Genomic DNA, 26,801 nt, shown 5'->3' with positions numbered 1-26,801 from the left:
CTGTCGGAATGCTACTATTCAAGCAACCCTAGTCAGAGGGGTTACATGCGGAGAATGGGGGCTGAATGGCTACTTCGAAACCCACAGTCACTGTTGACCACGAAACAACTAGTAGCTCAGTGTTCCAATATCCACAAACGGCAATTGCTATCACATCTCGAGATTGATGAGGTACAACACAAATTCCGAGGTGAAGGGCCCCAGGCTGCCACATCAGAGGAAGAGGTCGGACCAGAGATTGGGAGGCAAGCCCCAATGAATGATGAGATTGGGAAGCCAGCCCCAATAAATGAAATGCTGAGCAAAGCAGCAACTGACCTGAGAGATAAGATCATGGCAAGAAAGAAAACTGGACAACCAAGAAACCGATTACAATGGCTATGTGAAGTACCACCTGAAAGTCTCATGGTAACTGTGAATGCAGCACTGAGAACGATCCCGACCGGAACGATCACGGAAACCAATGAGCTGATATACGCTTCAGCATCAGTGATCCAAGAGATGCTAGGCTAGAAGAGCAACCGTGAGAGCCACGAGATTCATTACCCACCATGGAAAAGACGGTTGGAGGCTAAGATCAAGGCGGCTCGGAAAGATGTGAGTCAATTGACGGAGACCCAGAGAGGTGTGAATAAAAGGCCAAAGATAACCATACCTGAAGAACTCGAAACTGCCAAACAGGCCTTGTCCAGTCGCCTAAAGAGGTACATGAGAGAGAATGAGGCCAGAAGAATATATAGGCTGCTCGCAACACAACCTGTGAAAGTGTACGGTCAGTGGCAGGGTTCTAACAGCAGAGCAGACCCTCCAAGGTTGGAAACTGAAAGATACTGGAAAGGCATATGGGAGAAGGAGGTCGCACATAACAGCAGTGCACAATCGCTGGTGACTCTGAAAGAGGAGCACAGCAACCTCCCTGAACAGAACCCAGTAACCATCACAGCGGCCGACATACAAGAAAGAATCTCAGGTATGAAAAACTGGCCTGGATATGGTCCACACCTACTGGCTAAAGAAACTCATAGCACTCCATGAGCGCCTAGCAGCACAAATGAACCAGTTGTTGATGGATGGGACTCACCCAGGATGGCTAACCCCAGTGCGAACAATCCTGATCATGAAGGATTCCACAAAGGGTGCAGTTCCTTCCAACTATCGGCTAATAACCTGTCTCTCCACAACATGGAAGCTCATGTCAGGCATCATTGCGGCTAAGATAAGTGGACACATGGATCAATACATGAGCAAAGCACAGAAAGGCATTAGTAGAGATACTAGAGGTGCCAAACATCAGCTGCTGGTTGACAGAACAGTCGCTCAAGACTGCAGGTCCCGACATACCAACCTGTGCACAGCCTGGATTGATTACAAGAAAGCACATGACTCGATGCCACACACATGGATCACTTAATGGTTGGAGTTGTATAAGGTCAACAGGACCCTGAGAGCCTTCGTTGAAAACTCAATGAGGATGTGGAAAACCACACTTGAAGCCAATAGCAAGCCACTAACGCAAGTGTCCATCAAATGTGGCATATACCAAGGTCACTCTTACCACTGCTGTTCTGCATAGGACTGAACCCCCTCAGCCAAATCAGAATCAGAATCAGAATCAGAATACCTTTATTCGTCCCGCAATGGGGAAATTTGCAGTCCACAGCAGCAATTGAAGAGGGATGGGGTTGGGGTGGGAGTGAAAGGATAGCAAACAAGATATTCTAAGCATAACAAAATAAAAATGTCAACTCTATACTGTGCAAATGTAGATCTGCAAAAACCGTTCCATAAACAAGACTGTACATAGTGCAGAATCAAGAAATGCATTTAGATATATTGCAACAACCCATATTTACAAGTGTCCAGTTTTTTTTTTGGTTTTTTTTTCACATGTGATCATTGGGAATTGTGAAGCCTGACAGCAGTCGGTAGGAACGAGCGGCGGTACCTCTCCTTCTTGCAGCGCGGGTGTAATAGTCTCTGGCTAAAGGAGCTACCCAGAGCTGTCAGGATGGGCAGGAGGGGGTGGGAGGGGCTGTCCGTCATAGCTTTTAGTTTAGCTAGCGTCCGTCTGTTGCCCACCTCCTCTAGAGAGTCCAGCGAGCAGCCTACGACAGAACTGGCCCGCTTGACAAAGCGCTCCAGTCTTTTTCTGTCCCGGGTGGTGATGCTGCCTGACCAGCAGACAATGCCATAGTGGATGGCTGATGCCACCACAGAGTCAAATAATCGCCAAGATAGGCTATGGATACCGCCTCAGAAATGTAGCTACAATCAGTCACCTCCTCTACATGGATGACAAAAAGCTGTATGCTAAGAGCAAAAGGGACATAGACTCCCTGATCCACACAACCAGGATCTACAGCAGTGACATCGGGATGTAATTCGGGGTGGAGAAATGTAGTCGGATGGTGACTAAGAGGGGTAAGGTAGTCCAGACAGAAGCGGTCTCACTCGCTGAAGGAACAATAGCGGACATTGAAAACAGCTCCAAGTACCTCGGTATACCAGCTACAGTTTGCCTACCAGCCCAGCATCCGTGTGGAGGACGCCATCAACTACCTCCTGCACTCGGCGCTGCTGCACCAGGAAAATGCTGGGAGCACTGTGATGATCACGTTTTTTGATTTCTCCAGTGCCTTCAACACCATCCAGCCCAATCTATTGGGGAAAAAGCTGCATCATGCCGGAGTGGACCATCAATTTACATAATGGATTACAGATTACCTCACAAACCACATCATGTGAGGGCAAAGAGCTGTGAGTCTGACATGCTTCTCTGCAGGACTGGAGCACCGCAGGGGACAGTCCTGGCTCCATTCCTCTTCACTCTTTACACCTCGGACTTCAACTACAACACTCTAACCTGCCACCTTCAGAAGTTCTCTGATGACTCTGCTATTGTCGGGCTCAGTACAGAGAGAGAATCGGGAGTACAGGGGACAGACCAAGGACTTCGTGGTCTGCTGCCAGCAGAATCACCTCCAGATCAACCCCGGGAAAACCAAGGAGTTGATTGTGAAACAGTCCTCACCTGCACCGTTGAACATCCAGGATAATGACGTAGAGAGGGTGACCTTCTACACGTACAATATAAACTGGACTGGACTGGACTACAAACACGGCTGCCCTGATTAAAAAGGGACAAAGTCGCCTCTTCCTACTCAGGAAACTGAGGTCTTTTCGGGTTCAGGGGTCACTTCTTAAGACCTTCTATGACTCTGCGGTCATAGAAGAGGAGGTGGGCAACAGATGAACGCTAGCTAAACTAAAAGCTATGATGGACAGCCCCTCCCACCCTCTGCCGCCCACTCTGAAAGCAATGGGTAGCTCCTTCAGGCTGAAGGAATGTTACACCCGCGCTGCAAGGAGAGGTACCGCCGCTCGTTCCGACCGACTGCTGTCAGGCTTCTTAATAATCACACGTGAAAAAAAATAAATAAATAAAAATACCTAGATTCTTGAATTCTAAATGCACATCCACCTTATGCTGTTGCTCAAGTTTCATGTACATGTTTACTCACTTTTTATACGGTACAGGTAACATCCGACTAACATCCGACTTATGACCGGGTCCCGTTCCGACCAACCGGTCGTAAGTCAAAATGGTCGTAAGTTGAAATCCATTCAAAATGTTGAATAAAGACTCAGTGCGCCGACGCCCACCCGCCTCGTCTCAAGTCCTGGCCGCACTTTGGCCAGCGTCCGCTGCCATCACACAATCGATTGCTGTGCTAGAGCGAGAGGCTGGCTGGCTGGCCAAAATTGTCGGACGTGTTGCCGGGTAACGAGTGCGTTGTGGTGCCACACATTGAATTAAAATTAAAAAAAATAGTCTCTGGCGATCGTGGTCGTAAGTACGGGTGGTCGTAAATCGAGCCAGTCGTAAGTCGTATGTTACCTGTATTTTTGTACTTGCACTATGTACAGTTCGTTATGGAACATTTTTGAGCAGTTATACATTTCAGTCTTCTAACATTTCTATTATGCATAGAATACTTTTGTTTTTATCTTTTCATTCTGGTTCAGAATCAGAATCTCAATCACAATCAGAATCATCTTAATTGTCCAAGTATGTAGAACGCACAAGGAATTTGTCTCCGGTAGAACACGCTGCACTAGTATCATCATAAAAAAACATTACAAATAAGTATGAAGGACACTAATAAAGACTAATCTAATCGAATCGAGTCGAATTCGTTCATTTAAGGTGTACCTCTCAGGAACAACTGTGAGACAATGTGCAAAGTATCAAGCAGAGAGTGATTCATGTGAGTACGGAGCTGGAACAACAATGATTATAACAGGATGCTGTTCCACAGAGTTGTGCTAAATTGCAAAGAGGCACTATATAGTTATAAATTGGGTTACTGTTTAGAGAGTTAATGGTGAAGGGGAGTCCGTTGAAGTCGGATTTTGTCAATTTTCGTGGCAGCCCCGAACCAAACTCTGATGGAATAAACCAGGATTGATTCGATCACTGCCATGTAGAACTGTCGGAGCACCTCCTGCGGCAGGCCATGCTTCTTCAGCAGCCTCAGGAAGCACTTCCTCTGTTTGGCCTTTCTCAGAATGGAGTTGATGTTGACCTCCCACTTCATGTCTTGACTGTGATTCCCAGAAAACTTGAAGGTCTCGACAGTTGACAGGGGGCAGTTGGATAGGGTGAACCGCAGCTGTTTCATGAAGTCCACTGTCATCTCTACCGTCTTGAGCGTCATCATCTCTAGGTTGTGTCGGTAGCACCAGAGCTCCAGCTGCTCTACTTGTCGGTACGCAGACTCGTCACCGTCTTTGATGAGACCGATGACCGTGGTCTCATCTGCGAACTTTACGAATTTGACAGCTGGGTGCATTGAGGTACAGCCGTTTATGTCGTCGTTCTGATTCAAAACCAGATTCCCATGCATCAAGCCCACTCTGCATAACATGTAGGAATGGTTTTCATGCACTTTGTATTTGTGCTGCATCTTATTTCAGAATCAGAATCAGAATCATTTTTATTGCCAAGTATGACACACACAAGGAATTTGTTTCTGGTCGAACACGCTGCACTAGTATATCATCAAAAAAATTGCAAAGGGGCACTATAAAGTTCAATTTGGGCTATTGTTCAAAGAGTTAATGGCTTGGGGAAAGAAGCTGTTTAAATGTCTGCTGGATTTGGTGCGCATGGATCGGTAGCGCCTGCCTGAGGGGAGTAGCTGGAAAAGGTGGTGGGCAGGGTGCAGAGGGTCCAGTATGATTTTCCGCACCCGAGTTTGTATTCTTGCAGTGTGCAAGTCCTCGAGAGTGGGAGGGCAGTACCAATGATTTTTTCCGCCGTCCGAACTGTCCGTTGAAATCGGATTTTGTCCATTTTTGTGGTGGCCCCGAACCAAACGGTGATGGAAGAACACAGGATGGATTCGAGGACAGCTGTGTAGAAATGTTGCAGCACCTCCTGTGGCAGGCCATGCTTCTTTAGCAGCCTCAGGAAGTACATTCTCTGTTGGGCCTTTTTCAGGATTGAGTTGGTGTTGACCTCCCACTTCATGTCCTGGGAGACTGTGATTCCCAAGTACTTGAAAGTCTCAACGGTTGACATAAGGCATTTGGATAGTGTGAGGGGTAGCTGTGGTGATGGATGTTTCCTGAAGTCCACGATCATCTCTACTGTCTTGAGCGTGTTCAGCTCCAGGTTGTGACGGCTGCACCAGAGCTCCAGCTGCTCCACTTGTTGTCGGTACGCAGACTCGTTGCCGTCTTTGATGAGACCGATGACCGTGGTGTCGTCTGCGAACTTTATGAATTTGACAGCTGGGTGCGTTGAGGTGCAGTCGTTCGTGTAAAGAGAGAAGACCAATGGAGAAAGGACGCATCCCTGTGGGGCTCCAGGGTTCGTGTTGAGGATAATATTTTCCCCAGTCTGACCTGTTGTGTCCGTCCTGTCAGGAAGCTGAGGATCCACTGGCAGATCGTTGGGGACGCTCCAAGCTGGAGAGGTTTGGGGATGAGGAGTTCTGGAATGATGGTATTGAACGCAGAGCTGTTGTCCACAAACAGGATCCTTGCGTAGGTTCCTGTGTTGTTGAGGTGGTCGAGGATGTGGTGCAGTCCGATGTTGCCTGCATCCTCCACAGACCTGTTTGCCCAAGAGGCAAACTGAAAAAGATCTAGCAGAGGTCTGGTGATGTTCTTCAGGTGGTTCAGCACGAGGCGGTCAAAGGCCTTCATGACCACAGACGTCAGAGCAACAGGTCTGTAGTCGTTCAATACCGAGGGTGCTGGTTTCTTTGGAACTGGGACGATAGTAGACTGTTTGAAGCAGGTCAGCGCAGACTTCAGGCAGGAGGGGGACACTCTGTCAGGTCCCGCAGCTTTCTTGATCTTCTGCTGTTTGAAGAGCCGTCTCGTGTCCAGTTCGTGGATCTGTAGGGCAGAGGCCAGAGGTACGGTAGTTTCTGGTAATGGTGGGCATATGAGGGAAATGGGGGTTCCCTTTTCAAATCGGCAAAAGAATGTATTAAGGTCATCAGCCAGACCATTCTCATACACTGCTTGGGGTGATGGTAAACGATAATTTGTTATTGCTTTCAGGCCATTCCACACCGATGCAGAGTCGTTAGCGGAGAACTGTTTGTTAAGCCTCTCCGCATAACTTTTCTTTGCGATGTTAATTTCCTTTGTCAATCTGTTTCGGGCTAGTTTGTAAAACACTCGATCTCCGCTTCTAAATGCGGAGTATTTCTCTTTCCTAGGCTGACTGAGTTTGGGAGTGAACCATGGCTTGTTGTTGTTGAATGAGCGGAAGGACTTTGTTGGTACACACATGTCCCCACAGAAACTAATGTATGATGTTACAGTGTCTGTGTATTCATCCAAAGTGCCCGTTGAAGTTTCAAAGACACTCCAATCAGTGCAGTCTAAGCATTCTTTAGCGCTAACTTAGCTTCATCTGTCCATTTTTTGACTGTCTTGACTACCGGTTTTACACATTTGAGTTTCTGTCTGTATGTGGGAATTAAGTGGATTAAATAGTGGTCAGAAAGACCCAATGTTGCATGCGCAACAGACCGGCATGCGCCTTTGAGTGCTGTGTAACAGTGATCTAGAATGTTTCCTTCTCTGGTGAAACAGTCAATATGCTGCTTATATTTGGGAAGTTCACGATTTAGACACGTTTGATTAAAATCGCTCAAAATGGTCAGGGGTGGCTCTGCATATTTTAGTTCGAGTTGGTTTACATGGTCCGCTAGCATTTGTATACCCGCGTTAGCATTAGCTTGTGGCGCGATGTACATGGCGACAAGAATAAAGGAAGCGAACTCATGTGGCGAGTAGAATGGCTTGCAGTTGAGAGACAGTGATTCCAAGCCAGGCCTGCAGTGTGCGTCACGCATCGTGATATCGGTGCACCATTCTTCGTTGATGTAGAAGCATATTCCACCACCTTTGGATTTCCCATATTGCTCCGTGTCCGGGTCGGCTCTGAGGAGACGGAATCCGGGTAGGTGTAGCGCGGAATCCGGGTGGCGCTCACTGAGCCAGGTCTCAGTGAAGCACAGCGCAGCAGAGCGTGCAAATGTTTAATTGTTTTTTGTGAGAAGAAGTAGTTTGCCCATCTTGTTTGGTAGTGAGCGTAGATTAGCGAGGTGGATTGATGGGAGTGGCATTCGAAATCCACGCTGCCGTAGCTTGACGAGCACACCGGCTCGCTTCCCCCTCCTACGCCGGCGTCCGAAAGCTCCGTACAGAGCTGCTACGCCGCTCGCGAGCAGCCCCAAAAAACCTTGTAGATTTTGGTGTGTCGGTGAAAATAGTCCAAGAGTGGATTCCCCAATGCTCAGTAACTCTTCCCTCGTGTAACTGAGTCGTATCGGGTCGCAAAAAAACAAATGAAAATGACAAAAACAGGAACAATACGAGGGAGCGTGTGACCGAGGCTGCCATTCGCGGCGCCATCTTGAATCATATCAATCATATTTTATACAGTCATTACTCTCTTGTTTTTTTGTTCTGTTGTCTTATTTTTCTCTATTTGTCTCTGAGCTCTGTGTGTTTTCGCTGTAAAAGTGTATTTGCAGTAAATATCCATCACAATACAAATAGAATTCCACTGTACCTCAGTTAAGCCATTCTTGCTTATAGACCTGCAGCAATTGAATAGGTTGGGTGAGTGAGTGTTCATATATTCAAAATCGAAAACATGCCAGCTTGAAAGACTATCGAAGAACCAGACTCACTGTTCACAAAGATATGTACACTGCTCAACTTTCTCTCTACAACAGGGGTCTCAAACTCAATTTCCCCGGGGGCGCAACAGGATTTTCACAAGAAAAGCATAGATAAAACATTCCTATGTTCTCAATATCTTTATTTTTAACACACAAAAAATGAATTAAATGAATAAAAAATAAATTAACCAGTAATAAATAAATAAAATAATTATAATGATCATAAGGCAGATACAGAAAACGGAAAAAAACACAGGAAACTAATTACAGTAACGTCTCGTTATATCGATATCGGATATATCGATAGTCCCGGTTATATCGATACTATTTCTATGCACGCACGGAGAAAATTACATGCAAACAGGGTCGGATATATCGATAGTCACGGTTATATCGATATTTTTTCGGACTCCCTTGAATATCGATATAACGAGACTTTACTGTATGTTAATAAAGTTTCAAATGTCTGTATTCACAGTCCTTTAACCTTGAACTTTCTGAACATAAATAAAATATTGAACATGAACTGTCCCAAACATGGCTTCTCTTGCCTACTTCTTGCGGCTAGAGACCTGGCAGTGCTTCTTTTCACAAAGCCGAGCCACATTTGGCTTGAGGGAGGAGGCAGTGTAGACTCTGAGTAGGGCTTGAAGATGCTGATCAGTAAGTCTGGACCTGTACTTGGACTTATTGGAGTTTAAGGTGGAGAAGTGCTTCTCACATAAGTATGTGCTCCCAAAAAAAGGGAAAGTTCAGGGAAGCTGGGGGTTAGTTAACTCTCTCAAACATTGCCCAAGCTTTTCTGCTTCTCCATTCACATTCCTGGACTTGGCTTTGAGTGCAGAGTGGCACTGTAGGTGACAGTGCTCCATTTGGAACACAGGAGGGGCATCTTGCACATCAAAAAGAATGGGTCTGCAAAAATTTGAAATGTGGCTTTGTGCGTCAAGAAGTCTGCAAATCTGTGATAAAATTCCCTCTGTAGCTCCAAAAATGGTGATTTGTTCCATGGTTTGTTCAGCGGTTTGTTCAGCTCCACACATAAGTTTCATTCGTATCAATAATGCGGGCCGCACTAACATTAATCTTTCATGTCAAGGCGGGCTGCAAAATATTCATTCGGGGCCGCAGTTGGCCCGCGGGCCGTGAGTTTGAGACCCCTGCTCTGCAAGAATACTATCTCTGAAGCAAAATCATAATCGTACTCTGGACTTATTGACTCAAATACTGGAAATACTCGGGCTCTCTTTTCTCTTCATAACAAAATCATTCAACGCCCTGTATCTTTCCCCCTCACTTTTATTCCTGCAATTCTCTCCTTTTATTCTTTTCTGAAAAAGTCAACAAAATCCACCAGCATCTTGGCTCCTCTGTACCCCTCTCCTCCTCGAACCTTCCTACCACCCCTCATATCTTATCTTCTTTTGAACTCCCTAATCCCTCAACATTCTACAATCTCAAACCTCAACTAAATCCAGAAATTCTTCATGTCAATTAGATCCCATCCCAACAGTTCTGGTGAAATCCTGCTTGCCATCTCTCCTTCCATTCATTTCAGCCATTATTCACTCCTCGCTATCCACAGATATGTGTTTCCTCAGTTGGGTGTCAGGGCACACCCCATGTGATAGGTCATCTGGGTCAACACTCAATGTAGAGCTGCTAGTTCTCTGCATTGAGAGAAGCCAAACAAAGCGAAAGACTGGTCTTCTCTGTTTAAGGCAATGCCCCAGCAACTCAATTTCAGATAACTGAAGAGAGTGGAGTTCATTACAAAACTCTCAATGCACACTGTGTTGTGCTTTTTATTACCGGTAAAAGTGATTTGTCCTACTAAAATAAGTCAACACCAACGCTACAATTTACCTCATATATAATTCTCTGCACCAGATCAAACTCTCCTTCTAACGATGCATCAAGCAGCAGAGCTAGAGGGTTGAACTTGACTCTTAGCCCATGGCCCGTGCGCTCTGATGATGGCTTTTTCAAGTTGGTTCGTTTCCCCTGATAAGAAAGCGAGACAGGTGTGAACATAACAGAACATTTGCAGCTGCATCAGGGCTCAATTAGAAGAAGTAGTAGACTTAATACCATCATAGAAAATAGATTATTAAATAAGAGACTAAAGTTTAATTTAAGAAGAAACATGAGCATCAAATCGGAATACAATAAAAAGTGGAACATAAATTACAATCATAATTAAAGGACAATCGATGCTTCTGGCCAAGTTGTCATTAATTTGTAATATCACTTCAAATCACTTCTCCTGAGCTTATTTTACAAAGATTCCACGGCATATAGTAGCTATATTTTACGTTTTAAGACTCGCGCTGAATATTCAGGAAGTTTTCCAGTTGGTGACAATGCCTGACGTGACTTCACGTCTGGAACGCCCCTGACCGAGAAAGCGACACACAATGCATTTTGGGTACTTTGTTTGGTCTGAAAACTTTGTGTTGATCCGTGTTGATGGCGAAATTAGAAGGAAAACATAAATAACGTGATGGTGAGTCGTTGTGTGTTGCACCAAGAATACTATTTGATACTAGTTGAAACAAATTCCCAGCAGACAAATCAGCCCATTTCCAACGGAGCGTGTGCACCATCTTGTGCATTTTCTGGGACGCTACATTGGAGTCCTGACGGCTCGAATTGATACGGAAGGACTTCTTTAATCGATTGCAAACATTTATGTTTTTCTCTTCAGAACTATTTGAATCATATTCATAAATGGATGAGTAACAAAAAAAGCATCTTCTACGAATCTGAAGCCTTTGTTTTGAATCTAGAGCAAGGCAAGACGTACTGGCGTGATGTCACGAACAGGGGGGCGGGACCTTCTGAAACTCGGAATCTCCGAGGTCATTTTGAAGTACTTTTGAGAAACTTTAACTCATTTTTATTGGTGTTTTGCATTTGACTAAAAATATCAGCCTGCGTGTTTTGGGTATTTCAGATGCTACAAAACGTTTTTCTGATGTCAGTTAAAAAACAAAAAAAATGTGTCGATTGTCCTTTAAGTCATTTAATGTTCATTAGAATAAATATAAATACAATACTTTTCAGATGATATATCACAATCTTTTTCATAGTTTGGTTGCCCCTGCAATATATGCTCAGGTGCACCTTGTGTATACAGACGCTCCCCAATTTACGAACATTCGAGGGACAACTGTTAGGGCTATTCGCTATACGAAGACATTTTAAACATATTTTCTATTTCCTTACACATTGTTTTATTTACTCAGATTTCCTGTCATGATGTCACATTCTGTCCGTCTTGACATGGTTTTATTTTGTCGGACTTCCGTTTTGTACTTGTACTTCCGGTCATGACATCACGCCCTGTCGGCCTTCAAAAAACTCTCTCAAACAGCTCTTCTCTCTTCTCCTCTCGGGCTGCCGGCCACTCTGGGGGTCAGCAGTTACATTTCATGCCGTCCCAAAGATTAAATAATCTTTTTTTTTCTTACTTTTGAATCCTGCTTCATTAATAATGACCTTAACTACGATGTTACAGTACATACAAACATTTAATTAGTTTTTGTATTGCGTGCCTTTTTCCGGCCGACCTCTCTTGCTATTGGCCATGTACTGTGCTTCAAGCAGACGCACACACACAGACACATTGGAGGTTTCAAAGGCTGGATGTTTATGCGACGGACACCAAGGCTGAACAATCAGCGTGCTGCCAATGAGTTACGTGCCAGCAGCTTCAGTAATGGCTTCCTGAAGACCCAAGGATATATGTCTTTGTATCCTAGTAGGTGTGAATTTACGACTGTTAGAGCATCTGTGTTTCCTATTTCTGTATGGTTTATACTACTATATACAAACTTCAGTGATACCTTGGCTTACAAACTTAATTGGTTCCCAGAGTGTGTAAGGTGAAAAGTGTGTATCCCAAAAATTAATTTCCCATAGGAAACCATTAAAATGAGAATAATCCGTTCCCAGGTCCCCATAAAACATAATGTTCTACTTTCTAATTTTCTAAGCCTTAAAACTACACAAAATATATCTTATATCGTGTATAATAAATGTGCTATGGTATTATAATTGAAGAAATAAACTATACTATATAATAAAGTGGTTTTATTTACCTTTGTGATGGTCGTTGATGGCTTGATGGAATGGCGTGGCCAGTTTCATCAGCATTAAACACTTGATGAGGAACGTAGCCTTCTTCCTTCACCATCTTGAGGATTGGTCCCTTGTAGGTGCTTTCTCTGTGATAATTTTACCTTGTTCCTCATCAATTGTGTTCTTTTTAGCTGGGTTGATAGCTTTTTGCATCAAGTGTACAGATAGCTTATGCGGGTTATTTGTGGAGCCTGATTGATGGGAATGTTAACCTTGCAGTCTACACTCTGCCTTTGAACTATCAAAGTTGAAATGAGTCCAAATTTCACTGTTTTCTATCCATTTTGTCACTCTCTCCCTGTCGTCTGCCCCTCTCTTTAAAGGACAACCGATGTCACTTTTTTGTTTACTGACATCAGAACGTTTTATACCATCTAAAATACCCAAAACACGCAGTATGATATTTTTATTCAAATGCTAAACACCAATAAAAATGACTTAAAGTGTCCAAAATCTGCAAAAAATTGACCTGCGAATTGTGCAGAAATTTTCAGAAAGTCCCGCCCCCAGTTTGTGAAGTCACGCCAAGAAGTCTTGCATTGCTGGAGAATCAAAACAATGGCTTCAGATTCGGAGAATATGCTTTCTTGTTACACATCCAATTATGGATATGATTCAAATAGTTCTGAAGAGGAAAGCATACATGTTTGCAATCGATTAAAGGAGAACCGACGTCTCCAGACAAGTTGTGTCCATAATTTGTACAATGATTTCAAATGACTTCTACTGAGCGTATTTTAATAAGATTCCACCGCATATAGCTATATTTTACGTTTTAAGACTCACTCTGAATATTCAGGAAGTCTTGTTTCTGAGTTGGTGACAAGTTCGTATGTGATGTCACGAAAGGACCGCCCCCTGACCGAAACAAAAACACATTATAGCAGTCCTTCCATCACGTCATTGTATTTTGCTGTACATGTTTGGTCTGAGAACCGTGTTGCACCCAAAAGCCGCCAGAAGAGGGCATCGAAGCTCCATATAAGGAATTTATCAGCCTGTGGAAGCGGAGGTGGCCACTGGAGGTCGCCATTTTGTGCCTCTTTTTTTTGGGTGAGAGATTTTCCCCCAATGTTGCCTCAAAATGGCACATCTAATTATTTAATCGATTGCAAACTTGTATGCTTACCTCTTCAGAACTATTTGAATCATATTCGTAACCGGATGTGTAACAAGAAAGCAAATTCCCCCGAATCTGAAGCCATTGTTTTGATTCACAAGCAATGCAAGACGTCTTGGCGTGACGTCACGAACTGGGGGCGGGACTTTCTGAAAATGCCCAATTCGCAGCTCAATTTTTTGCAGATTTTGGACACTTTAAGTCATTTTTATTGGTGTTTTGCATTTGACTAAAAATATCATACTGCATGTTTTGGGTATTTTAGATATAAAACATTTTTTTTCTGATGTCAGTTAAAAACAAAAAAGTGACTTTGGTTGTCCTTTAAAGAATTTATTCTGGACCATTTTGAGGCAACATTGGGGGGAAATGTCTCACCCAAAAAGAAGCAGAAAATGGCCACCGAGCTGTTGTGAGGAATGAATCAGCCTGTTTCCACAGGCTGATAAATTCCTTCCATGGAGCTTGGATGCCCTCTTCTGGCTCTTTCTGGTGCAACACGAGGTTTTCAGACCAAATAAGCATTGACGTGATGGAAGGACTGCTACACTGTGTCCTTTTTTTCGGTCAGGGGCGTTCCTTCAGTGAGGTCACGTACGGACTCGTCACCAACTCAAAAACAAGACTTCCTGAATATTCAGAGCGAGTCTTAAAACGTAAAATATAGCTATATGCGGTGGAATCATATTAAAACACGCTCAGTAGAAGTCATTTGAAGCCATTTTACAAAGTATGGACCCAACTTGTCCGGAGATGTCGGTTGTCCTTTAATGTTTAAACCACCTTCCCTCACTGCTGCGTTCTTGACCAATCACGCGGCTTCACCAAAGAATAGAGGACAAAAAAAATGGCGGCAGCCATTTTTTTTGAGAATGGCTTCACTCTCTCTATGTCTGTAAGCCCCCCCTAATCACTGCTGCGTTCTTGACCAATCACAGGGCTTTAACCCACGACTGGGGGCGGGAAATAGATGATCAAAACAAGCCGGCTGCCATTTTCTTGTTAGGAGAACGGGCTTGTTCGCGAACGACACATCACTCATTGTTGCAGCTCCGTGTGTATCTCGAAAATTAGTTCGTATGCCAAGGTAAAATTTTCATAAATGTAACGTTCGTAAACAGAAAAGTTCGTAAGCCGAGGTATCACAGTACTTATTTGACTTAAAGATACATTCCATACACAATCTAGCACTGAAGCAAATTATGAACAAATTCACCTTACGAACGAACGCTAGGAACGTGTCTCGTTCGTAATGTAGGGAGCGTCTGTACTAAAATTGAGTTGGCAAAGGCAAAAAAAAAGCAGAGTTCACCAATGGTGTTATACTGCCACCCTTTTCCCACTGTTGGTAAAGCACCAAAATCAAACTGCCAAAAGACAGTCAAAGTAGAAATGAAATTGTGAAACCCAGCTGCTGTCACTGGCATGCGGCGACCGTATTACTGCTTCATAGCACCAAAAGGCGCAATTCATTACCTTTGGTTTTGAAGGTGGTGTTGGTGGTGAGGGTAAAGGTGAGGTCTGACTTGTCATGCTGTTGGCTGAACTCGAACTGCTTTGATTTATATTCTGATCTTGAGACTGAACAGTTGTCGAGACAAAGTTTGTTTGTGGTGACCCAGTCACTCTCACTTTTCCTGTGGTAGACGTTTCGATGGCCCCTGGTGATAACTGGCGGCACTCCAAATTCAAATTTTGAACTTCCGAGTCCTCTGTTGTCAAGCTGGCATGTTTTTCACATGGTTCGACATTCCCCTTGGCTGATTGGATATCGTCCATGTCACTCAAAATACAGTTAGGTTGGAAGAAAGTACTGCCTAAAATAGGGAGTGTGTTATGTTTACCATTGAACCATGATGTACTGTAGTTTCGAGATGAGAGTCACTGAGGTGAAAAAAATCCTACCTGTGAACCCTTCGATGCCTCCAGCCAAAGTGTTAAACCTGCAGATCATGACCAAAAATCAACTGTCAACTTGAATGAATAAAACTAGGCATACAAAATAGAATAGAGTTCCACACAAACCTCTGGTACAGTAGTTTTTGAATGTTTGGCCCCTGCGGACCCTCAGGTTCAGTAATCGAATTTCGCTTCTTCAGAGGTCGAGGGGCATTGCTAAGACGACGGCGCAGGGCTTCCAGGTCAGCATCGTTTAGGTAGTGTAGTTGAGAGTGGGCTGAAAATAGAGAATATCATAGTAATATTAAAAAACTTGATGAATTTTATATGTAACTGATGCTACTAAGATTTTTGCATGATCGAACAACCATCTAAATGACACGTGAGGTCAACCAAATTATCTAATAAGATGCAAATGTAGGAAGCAAAAGGAAGCAAAATTCTGCATTCGAAGTGATCAAAAAACATTCATCCAGTCAGTAGGTGCAGGATATACCGTATTTATTCGAGTATGACGTGCAAAATTTTCTCCCTAAAGAAGAACTCAAAGTTTTAGTTTAAAAATATCATATATATTTAATGCTTTATCCCTTCCAGGAGGGGGCAGCATTTCATGTCAGTATCAATTCTTGGAAAGACCCGGATCACGGGCATTCCTTTTTTTTATTGTCGATTACAATTTCTTTAGCTACGCTTCATTTTGTTTCCTCATCTCGCCCACAATGGAACATGAGTTAAGTATTGTTAAAGGACAACCGACGTCACTTTTTTGTTTTTTAACTGACATCAGAAAAACGTTTTATAGCATCTAAAATACCCAAAACACGCAGTATGATATTTTTAGTCAAATGCAAAACACCAATAAAAATTGAAAATTGAAGCTGCACAAAATGGCGCCCTCCTGTGGCCACCTCCGTTTCCACAGGCTGATAAATTCCTTATGGTGCTTGGATTCCCTCTTCTGGCGGCTTTTGGGTGCAACACGAGGTCCGCAGACCAAACAAGTACAGCAAAATACATTGGTGTGATGGAAGGTCCTTTAGTGACGTCACGTACGGACTCGTCACCAACTCAAAAACAAGACTTCCTGAATATTCAGTGTGAGTCTTAAAACGTAAAATATAGCTATATGCGGTGGAATCTTTGTAAAATACGCTCAGTAGAAGTCATTTGAAGCCATTTTACAAATTATGGACACAACTTGTCCGGAAAAGTCGGTTGTCTTTTAAGTAGTGACTGTAAAGTGACCTTGAGAATTTTGAAATAATAATAATAATAATAATAATAATAATAATAATAATAATAATAATAATTAATAATAATACATTTAATTTCAAGCGCCTTTCAAAACACCCAAGGACACTTCACAATGAAAACAATAAAACAAAGCACATAACAATAAAACCATAAGTAAAATGATACATAATAAAATAGCAGAATGAATTAGACATTGAAAGCAATTTTAAACAAATGGGTTTTGAGGTGGGACTTGAAAATAGGGAGGGAGTCAATATTACGGATGTTGGGTGGAAGTGAATTCCAGAGTTTGGGAGCAGAGCAGCTGAAAGCTCTGCATCCCATCGTGGTGAGACGGGCCCTCTGCACATAGAGGTGAAGGGAGGATGAGGATCTGAGGGACCGAGAGGGAACAGAGATTTGAAGCAGGTCAGAAAGATAGGGAGGGGCAAGGTTATGGATGGCTTTGAATGTAAACAGAAGTATTTTGAATTCGATTCGATGTTTAACAGGTAGCCAGTGAAGTTGCCGGAGGACAGGGGTGATGTGGTGAAAGGATGATGTTCTAATGATGATCCGGGCTGAAGAATTTTGGACGAGTTGGAGTTTATGGAGAAATTTCTGATTGATACAGAAGAGAAGTGAGTTACAATAATCGATGCGGGAGGTGACGAGACTGGGGATCAGGATAGCAGCAGAGTGAGGGGTGAGCAAGGGACGGAGACGGTTAATATTACGGAGGTGGAAATAAGCAGACCGAGTTATGTTATTTATATGGGAGTGAAAAGATAGTGAGCTATCAAAGATGACACCCAGGCTCTTGACCTGAGGGAGGGGGGGACACGGTTGAACTGTCAATGGTGAGAGAGAAACTGTTAGTTTTGTGGAGGGTGGATTTGGTACCGACATGGAGAAGTTCAGTTTTTTCACTGTTAAGCTTGAGAAAGTTATGGGAAAGCCAGGATTTAATTTCTGAGAGCCAAAGTGAGAGGGATGAAGGTGGAAGAGAGGTGTCGAGTTTGCTGGAGAGGTAGAGTTGGGTGTCATCCGCGAAGCAGTGAAAGTGAATGCCAAACTTTCGGAAAATATTGCCAAGAGGAAGTAGGTAGATAATAAAGAGAAGTGGCCCAAGGACAGACCCTTGAGGCACACCAGAAGACACAGGAGAGGACCGTGAGGGGAACGAGTTGATTTGGATAAATTGTGAGCGATTAGAGAGATAGGAATGAAACCAGCGAAGTGGGGTGCGGGTGATGCCTAGGGTGGAAAGTCTGTCGAGCAGGATAGGGTGGGAAATGGTGTCAAAAGCTGAGGTCAGGTCAAGAAGGATGAGGATGGAGAGTGAACCGGCATCGGCTGCCATAAAAAGATCATTTGTGATTTTTATGAGAGCCGATTCAGTACTGTGGCGGGGGAGGAAACCAGACTGCAATTGTTCATAGAGGTTATTGTGAGTGAGGTGAGAGTGAAGCTGGGACACAACTGTCTTTTCAAGGATTTTGGCGATGAATAGAAGGTGGGAAATAGGACGTAAATTATTGAAATCGTTTGGATCTGAGCCAGGTTTTTTCAGGATTGGAGTAACAGCTGCGGTTTTGACTGGGATAGGAACAATTCCAGTTGATAATGAGGAGTGAATAATGGTTGAAATAAATGGGAGAAGAGAGGGTAAGCAGGACTTGATAAGGATTGTAGGGAGGGGGTCGAGTTGACAGGAGGAGTTCTTGGATTTGGTCATAATGTCTGAGATTATAGAGGGATGGGGGAGTTCAAAAGCGGAAAGTAGTTGGGAAGGAGTAGAAAGGCTGGGAGAGGTGCTGATTGATTTTGTTGATCTTTTCACTAAAAAACATAAGCAGAGTGTTGCATGTATCAGAGGAATAAAAGTGTGAGTTGAGAGAGATAGGAGGTTGTATGATTTTGTGATAGAGGGAAAAGAGGACCCGTGAGTTTCCAGGATTAGTGTCAATGAGTCCAGAGTAATATTGCGATTTTGCGTGTGAGATAGAGTCCTTGTAATGGGTGAGGTGAGTTGTGTACATGTCCTTGTGAGTAGTGAGCCCGGTCTTCCTTTAAAGTCTTTCCAGTTGGCGAGTTTTTGTCTTGATGGAGCGGAGATAGGCGGTGAACCAGGGGGCACACATGGTAAATTGGACGGACCGGAACTTTACAGGAGCAAGGGCGTTGAGGGTGTTCGTGAGGTCCGTGTTGTACCGGGAGACAAGTTCATCAGGGGATGTTCATCATCAGTTCATCAGCGATATGTGCTGACACGGGGTGGTTTGGGGAGAGAGAGGGTGATGGAAACATTGAATGAAACCAGGAAATAGTCTGTTATAGGAAGTTCATTAGCTGTGCAATTCTTTGGGATAAGGCCAGACATGCAAATGAGGTCCAGGGTGTGGCCTTTTATGTGGGTGGGAAAGTCCGAGAATTGATGCAGACCAAAGCTGTCAAGTGAGCAGGTGAAGTCTTTAGTGAGGGGAAGAGTGGAATTGTCCATGTGGATGTTGAAGTCCCCGAGAATAATTACATTTGGTGACATGGTGGAGAGGTGTGTGAGGCCATCAGAGAATTCTTTTAGAAAGTCACAATGTGGTTTTGGTGCACGGTATACAGTGGCTATGATAGTGGGCAAGGGTCCAGAAATTTTACATGCAAGGTATTCGAATGATAGGGTTTCCTGGAGTGAAACTTGAAGGATTTTCCAGTTCTTGCGGTAAATTATCACGAGACCACCTCTACGGCCTGAGAGGCGGGGCTTAGAAATGTAAACAAAGCCTGGCGGAGTCGCGTCGTTGAGCTCGGAGAAGTCTCCCGCCATTTGCCAGGTCTCATTTATACAAAAAAGTCAAGCTTACGGTCAATTAGGATGTCTTGGATAAGACACCCCTTTCACGTAAGCGAGCGGACGTTGAGGAGGCCGAATTTGACGCTGGTGGCGTCACCACTGCGAGGCGCATTAGCCGACCTAGCCAGCCGCTTATGAATGAAATGTATTATTATTATTATTATTATTATTATTATTATGATATATTTGAATCTGTTCAGATTAATTCTTGTTCTTCTTCCGGTTCAGTCCTTCATTTGTGTCGTCAAAACAGGAAGTAAGGTGATATTCAAAAAAGAATACTTATTATTCAGCCAGAGCGCCGAGTAAGAGAGAGACAAAGGGACCAGTGAAGAAAAAGGGGGAGCCTATTATATATATTATTATATATATAACAGATGTTATTTATACCTTAGCGGGAATGACTTCATTTCAAAGGGAGCCAATCGGCTGTGACTTAAGGTGTGAAACTTTAGACTGAAACATGATATGAGTGTGTACACTACAAATACATGAAGTTATAAGGTAAACTACACACACACACACACACACACACACACACACACACACACACACACACACACACACACACACACACACACACACATATATATATATATATATATATATATATATATATATATATACAGTAAAGTCTCGTTATAGCGATATCGGTTATATCGATAGTACCGCTTATTACGATACTATTTTCATTTCCCTTGTACATTTCTAGTCTTTTTATGTATAATTAGTACCGTTTAGTACGATACCCGGTTATTACGATAATCCGGTTATTACGGTGCTCCTATTCATCCCCCGCCGGCCATTTTGCTGTTTATATCGATACATCGGTCGCGCCATTGGTCGACTTGGTCACGTGTCTTGGTCAAACAGTTATATTGATAAATTCCCTGAATGACAGAATTTAGCCGAACATTTGTAAATTGTCTTTCCATTTTGGTTTCTCTGTCTGATGAGCATATGTGTGATCGCACCCAGCCTGGTAAATCCAAAAGAAAGACTCAACATCTTAATTTCCGCCACTTCCAGCTTTGCTTCCTGTTATTTATTTACTGTATGTCACTGACTTTAACACATACACTAGAACACTTTATAAAATGCATGGGTTAGATTACTGGGAGTTTGTATCACAAGAAAATGTGGTTCTGTGAACAAGTGATGAAACGGGAAATCGCTGATCATATCCTGTGAAACCTACCAACTGGAGTGAGCTTGGTAGGACTGAGAGGTCGAGGAATGTTGTCCACGCTCTCAGGTGGTAAATTTGATCCATTGATGGGTTCTCCTCTTCCAACTGCCCTTGCTGCTTCCTTGTCTGGAACATCATTTGTCTTTGTTTCGCCGTGGAGAAAAGGTAGAGGGGATGGAGATGTTGAGGAGGTCAGCAGGATGGGTTTCCCATAGACTGTGGGGAAGAAAGGAAATGATTCAAGACAGAATAACATGTACAGTACAGTGATACCTTGGCTTACGAACCTAATTGGTTCCCAGTGTGTAAGGCGAAAAGTGTGTATCCCAAAAATTAATTTCCCAGAGGAAACCATTAAACTCAGAATAATCTGTTCCCAGGTCCCCATAAAACATAATTTTCTACTTTCCAATTTTCTAAGCCTTAAAGCTACACAAAATATACCTTATTTTATGTATAATAAATGTGTTACGGTATTATAATTAAATAAATAAACTGTACTATATAATAAAGTCGTTTTATTGAAATTTATGATGGTCGTTGATGGCTTGATGGAATGGAGTGGCCGGTTTCATCAGCATTAAACACTTGATGAGGAACGTAGCCGTCTTCTTTCACCATCTTGAGGAATGATCCATTGTTGGTACTTTCTCTGCGATAATTTTACCTCGTTCCTTATGAATTGTGTTCTGTTTAGCTGGGTTGATAGCTTTTTGCATCAAGTGTACAGATGGCTTGTGCGGGTTATTTGTGGAGTCTGATTGGTGGGAATTTTAACCTTGCAGTCTACACTCTGCCTTTGAACTATCAAAGTTGAAATGGGTCCTAATTTTTCGGTTTTCTATCCACTTTGTCACTCTCTGTCGTCTGCCTGTCTCTTTAATGTTTTTTTTTTCTTTAATGTCCCCTCACTGCTGCGTTCTTGACCAATTACATGGATTTAACCGAAGACTGGGGGCGGGGAATAGAGGACAAAAAAATGTCGGCTGCCATTTTCTTTTTTGAAGAATGGCTTGACTCTCTCTGTGTCTGTAAACCCCCCCTCACTGCTGTGTTATTGACCAATCACTGGCTTTAACTGACGACTGGGTGCGGGGAATAGAGGAGCAAAACAAGGCTGCCATTTTCTTGTTAGGCGAACGGGCTCGTTCACGAATGACACATCACTCATTGTGGCAGCTCTGCGTGTATCCCAAAAAATAGTTTGTCTGTCAAGGTAAAATTTTCATAAATTTAACAATCGTAAACCGAAAATGTTCGGAAGTCAAGGGGTTCGTAAACCGAGGTATCACTGTATATGTATGTAAGAATATACAGTATCTTGTATTGGTTTTTACCTGCTTTAAGAGCAGTTCTGTTGCTGAGTGACTCATAATTCTTAGCCTGAGGCTGCTGAAGATACATGCTGTAGATAGAGCTGCTGTTCATTGTAGCAGGGCCCTTTCTTGGAGACTGTGGCCTGGATGGATGGTCAGGGACGTAAGGACGTACAGCCACTGCTGGAGGTGGATCCATTAGTTCCCTCTGAGGTGGCAAGGACAAAGGCTGGGTGCAAGTGTTGGAGCCTATCAGGTGAGACAAATCGATGGCTTCAGGTCCAGATGTCAGAACAAGCACTATTTGAAATAACGTCTGCCCGGAGGCCCGGGGACTACAACTTTTACGTTTGGGCCTAAAACTTTCAAAACGTCTCGGCCCGGGTCGCCGACAACTTCTTCAGGAAAAAAAAAAATATATATATATATATATATATATATATGTATATATATATATATATATATATATATATATATATATATATATATATATATATATATATATATATATATATATATATATATATATATGTATATTCTTTCAAATCAAACGTTTGTTTTATTCAATAAAGCAAAAGCAGCCAATCAGAAGCCTGTTTCGTGCTTCGGACTAAACCGTGAGTGTAAAGTGTACTTGAGAGTTTTGAAAGGCACTTAGAAAGAGGAGGGCACGTGGCCTTTAGCAGACAACGCAAACATTGCCTTGTGCACCTTGACGACAAACGACAACTGGAGCAAAATCTTCAGCAAGGGATATTTACCATAAATTAAGCAACGGAGCATTTGTGGTAGGGACTTCCTTAATTTAAAAGAAAATCCTTTATACTTTGCAACAATGTTTTTTTTTTGTGATTAGTCATCTTGTTGTGTTTCAAGTTGTGAAAAATGGGGCAGGCAAGTTTTTGGCCAGGCAGGCAACTTTTCAGAGTTGTCTGCCCTGGTGTCCGCGAACTTTTTGGAACAAGATGTTTTTTTTTATTACAAAACTATCATAATAAAAAGAGGTCAATCATGTAGGATGTTACCATGGTTCGCACTTGGTGAAACAGCAATACGTTGTTGAATTTCTTGAGATGAAGAGGAGGAGGAAGACGTTGAAGAAGATGACGGGGTCTTCACAGGACTCGATCGGGGCCATCCCAATGTGCCAGGAGCAGATCGAGGCAGGGAGCTGTTGGAGCAGTGATTCCCTGCTGCTTGATGGATGGTGCTGGGGTATGTGCCATAACCAGAAGAAACATGCTGACAAAAAGACGAAAAAAAGAGGAATGAAAACTTCGACAACCATGAGCATTTTCTTTTGAGTGTTTCTTGTCAAACAGTCACAAATTAGGAAAGTTGAACTTGAACTCTGCGCGCAGATGGATTGAAGATGGACCTTTTCTTTCCATACAGCTTCTATTGTCCTGGGAATTACTTTGAATGGGAATTAGCTTTTTCAACTTTTAAAGATTTGTTTTCGTTTCATTTACCTACACCATGTAGATATGTCTCTGTACCTGTTCTGTACTGTTGGTCCTCCGATTTGCCACATTTTTACCAATGATAGGCCCCGATGTTTCACTGGCTGTGTGACATGACAAACAACAGTTTAGAAGAGTAGTAAACTCATATCATACTCAACCATTAAAAAAACAAGCAGTTGAAAAATTGTAAGAAGATCAGGTGTGAGAAATAGGGAGGAAGACAGAGTCAAAGTTATGCTGGCATAAACTGTAAATCACATGATTCGTTATATACACTGAACGGGCCATGAAGCCTTACTGATTAGAAGCTGTGATTTACACGACAGACACTCACATGTATGTGTGCAATCAAGCAGTGCTTGATTATCTTATTGATTGTCTTATCTTCAGTTAATAAGAACCAGAATTGATATTAAAGCTCAGACTGAGGCCCAATGAAATAGTTTTAATTTGTTAAAAAAAGTGACGGTGATATGAAGCTGAAGCACAAAGACAACTGAGGAACTTCCCACAAGCTGTTCAAACATGAATTTGTAGAGGTTGTCATAGTATGCTTCTATCTATCTATCTATCTATCTATCTATCTATCTATCTATCTATCTATCTATCTATCTATCTATCTATCTATCTATCTATCTATCTATCTATCTATCTATCTATCTATCTATCTATCTATCTATCTATCTATCTATCTATCTATCTATCGTGTGTTTGTGTGTGTATATATATATGTGTATATAGCCAGCTATTAGCTACCTATTAGCTAGCTAGCTTTCTATATTTTTGAGCTATTCCGGGTTGAGTGAACGCTGACGCGTGTGGCTGCTGCTGCTCACCCACAAAATAATTCATCCTGTGACTGTAAAATGACCTTGAGAGTTTAGAAAGGCGCTTATGAATGAAATGTATTATTATTATTATTTCTATTATTTCCGTTCCCGAATGGTGAGGAGATGGGCATCTTCACTTCTGCTCATCGTCGTTATTTTTTTTTTTTCATCACTACTGTGAATGGGGAAACAACTCACACACTGGATCCCATTGTTTACAATCGAGACCAGCTGCTAGCATGGCGATGTAATAGCAGGCTAGCGGCCGCCACACCAGACATCCCCGACGAGCTGAAGAGGAGAAAACAGGATGTCGGGCCAGGAAAGACCGCCGCAGAAGGAGGAGAAAATACTGACATGCCCTCCCATCCGTCATTATGAGGAATGTAAAATCATTCCCGAACAAGATGGGCGAGCTAGCGGCGCAAACGCAACCCCACCAAGGCTGTGCGGTGTTTTTCCAACAACAAACCGTGGATTAATCCTGACATAAAGGCCCTTCTGAAGGAAAACAAAAGGGTTTCGTGTTGAGGAACAGGGAGGAGCTGAAGAAATACGCCTATAGGATGAAAATGGAGGAGAAGCTGCAAGCCAGCAGTGACGGTGGTGTCTGGCAGGGCCTGAAAAACATCTATGGCCACAAATTGGCATTTTCTTGTTTATTATGTTTGTTAAAGTCATTATAAGTGCCTTGCACGATGGGTCCGAGAGGACAGTAATTTCATGTCATGCATATTGGCATATTTGACAATACAGCTGACTTTGACTCTACTTTGAAAAGCCCAGTGACATCGAATGAGAAGGACAAGAACTGGGCAGATGAACTAAATCACTTTTTTAACCGTTTAGGACCAGACGTCTGCCGCCTCCGCCCCACCGTTATCTCCACTTGAAGCTGCACCTGCACCCACTCTCTTTGTAGACTTCCTCTCCCTGCCCCCTCTCACGACGAGCTTCCAGCAACAAACAACTGCCCTCTCAACTGACGCCACACCCTCGGACCCCACTCTGCCTGCTGGTTCCTGTCTGTCTGTCACAACCCCGAAGGTGAGGAACCAACTGAGAAGGATGAAAGTGAGAAAGGCAACAGGTACAGACTGTTCCCGACTCTTTAGGACCTGCTGTGTGTCATTGTCCAGCACATGTTCAACCTAAGCCTGAAGTTGGGCAGAGTTGCATTAAGGCAGCATCACCACCAGGGACAGAAAAAGACTGAGGCGCCTTGTCAAGAGGGCCAATTCTGTCCTGGGCTGCTCCCAATATGAAATGTGGACTCGTCAGACCAGGGAATAGTTTTCACAGTTGCATCAAATTATCTCAGATGAGCTTGGATGTAGTGTGAACTGTCGTCGCTGAAATTGGTTTTCTTTAGTGTTGCTGAACTCATTTTTAATGCAGTACCGGCTGTGGAACCCAAGGTCCCAGGCTTTCAATGTTGGTTTTCGGCCCTAATGCTTACATGCTGTGATTTGTGAAGATTTTCCAAACCTTTTGATGATGGACCGGAGATGATTAAATCCGTAAATTTCTTGCAATTGTACTTAACAGCCATAAAATGACTATTTGCGATAACCAATAAACTTTATAGCAGTTTGGCCATGATCTTATCTTTGTAGTGTGTTCAATAAAATATGCATTGGACATGATTGACAAATCATTGTTTAACGCAAGGGTGGCTCAGTGGTCCAGGAGTGAGTGCGTGGACCTCACAGTGCAGAGGTCATGGGTTCAATCCCCGGTCCAGCCCCCCAGTCTGCATGTTCTCCCTGGGCCTGTGTGGGTTTCCTCCGGTTTACTCCCATGTTCCAAAAGCATGCATCGCAGGCTGATTGAACACTCGAAATTGAGGGTGAGTATGAGAGTGGATTGTTCGTCTCTGTGTGCCTTGCGATTAGCTGGCAACCAATTCAGGCTGTCCCCAGCATAGTGCCCAATGACGGCTGGGATAGGCTGCAGCAACACTCGTGACCCTAGTGAGAAACAAGCGGTACAAAAAATGGATGGATGGATGTGAAGGGATGCATGCACCGTATTTTCCTGTGTCTAAGGCATTCCCCAAAGACTTGATTTTCTTCAAAAGATGACCCTGCGCCTTATAGGCAGGTGTGCCTTATATGTGAAGTTATATTGAGCCACAAAAAGGTCTTGCAACTGCTGTCAGTAAGCGGACCGGAAATGAATGAATGAATGTTTAGCACAACGTCCCAGCTTCACAAGACCTGCATTTGTATTTTGGAATTCATGTTATTGACAGGCCATGCTAAAAACCAAAAATAAAGGAGATCTGACCTGGACACAGAAACATTTCTTTCCTTAAAAATTCACTCCTGTTACTCTGGTCGCCGTGAGGAGACTTAGGGTCCTTGCATAAGTCATTTGGCTCTGACAGGGTGATGTCTAAATCAGACACTTTCCATTGCTTGGGAGAATTCCTGATCCCACTCGTGTCTTCGTCTGCATAAGCACACCCACATCCACAAGAACAACCACAAAATACAATCGACGGGACAACCATGGACATGAGTAATGAAAACAGGA

General features: G+C 43.2%; 1 protein-coding gene across 19 annotated transcripts in view; it reads right to left on the bottom strand.

Annotated features, from left to right (window-relative positions):
- LOC148893936 (apoptosis-stimulating of p53 protein 1-like) overlaps positions 1-26,801 on the bottom strand; it is a 130,191-nt gene that overhangs the window by 14,045 nt on the left and 89,345 nt on the right. For 15 of the 19 annotated variants that reach the window (XR_016116072.1, XR_016116071.1, XR_016116075.1 and 12 more), the window contains 11 exons: positions 26,553-26,717; positions 24,462-24,554; positions 23,467-23,534; positions 22,993-23,209; positions 21,989-22,216; positions 20,661-20,867; positions 15,502-15,652; positions 15,382-15,419; positions 14,953-15,293; positions 10,080-10,217; positions 4,560-6,408 (listed from right to left, as the gene is read on the bottom strand). Coding sequence is in view for 1 of the 19 variants with exons in the window: in XM_089005106.1 (XP_088861232.1) it covers positions 10,080-10,217; positions 14,953-15,293; positions 15,382-15,419; positions 15,502-15,652; positions 20,661-20,867; positions 21,989-22,216; positions 22,993-23,209; positions 23,467-23,534; positions 24,462-24,554; positions 26,553-26,717 (1,646 nt within the window). In the remaining 18 variants the exon portion in view is untranslated. The remainder of the gene's footprint in view (positions 1-4,559; positions 6,409-10,079; positions 10,218-14,952; positions 15,294-15,381; positions 15,420-15,501; positions 15,653-20,660; positions 20,868-21,988; positions 22,217-22,992; positions 23,210-23,466; positions 23,535-24,461; positions 24,555-26,552; positions 26,718-26,801) is intronic. The other 4 variants (XR_016116073.1, XM_089005106.1, XR_016116074.1 and 1 more) reach the window with 3 other exon arrangements.

This window comes from Hippocampus bargibanti, linkage group LG09 (assembly GCF_051943395.1).
Source record: "Hippocampus bargibanti isolate YZ-2025 linkage group LG09, ASM5194339v1, whole genome shotgun sequence".
Lineage (NCBI taxonomy): Eukaryota > Metazoa > Chordata > Actinopteri > Syngnathiformes > Syngnathidae > Hippocampus > Hippocampus bargibanti.
This window is presented reverse-complemented; position numbering and strand designations above follow the sequence as displayed.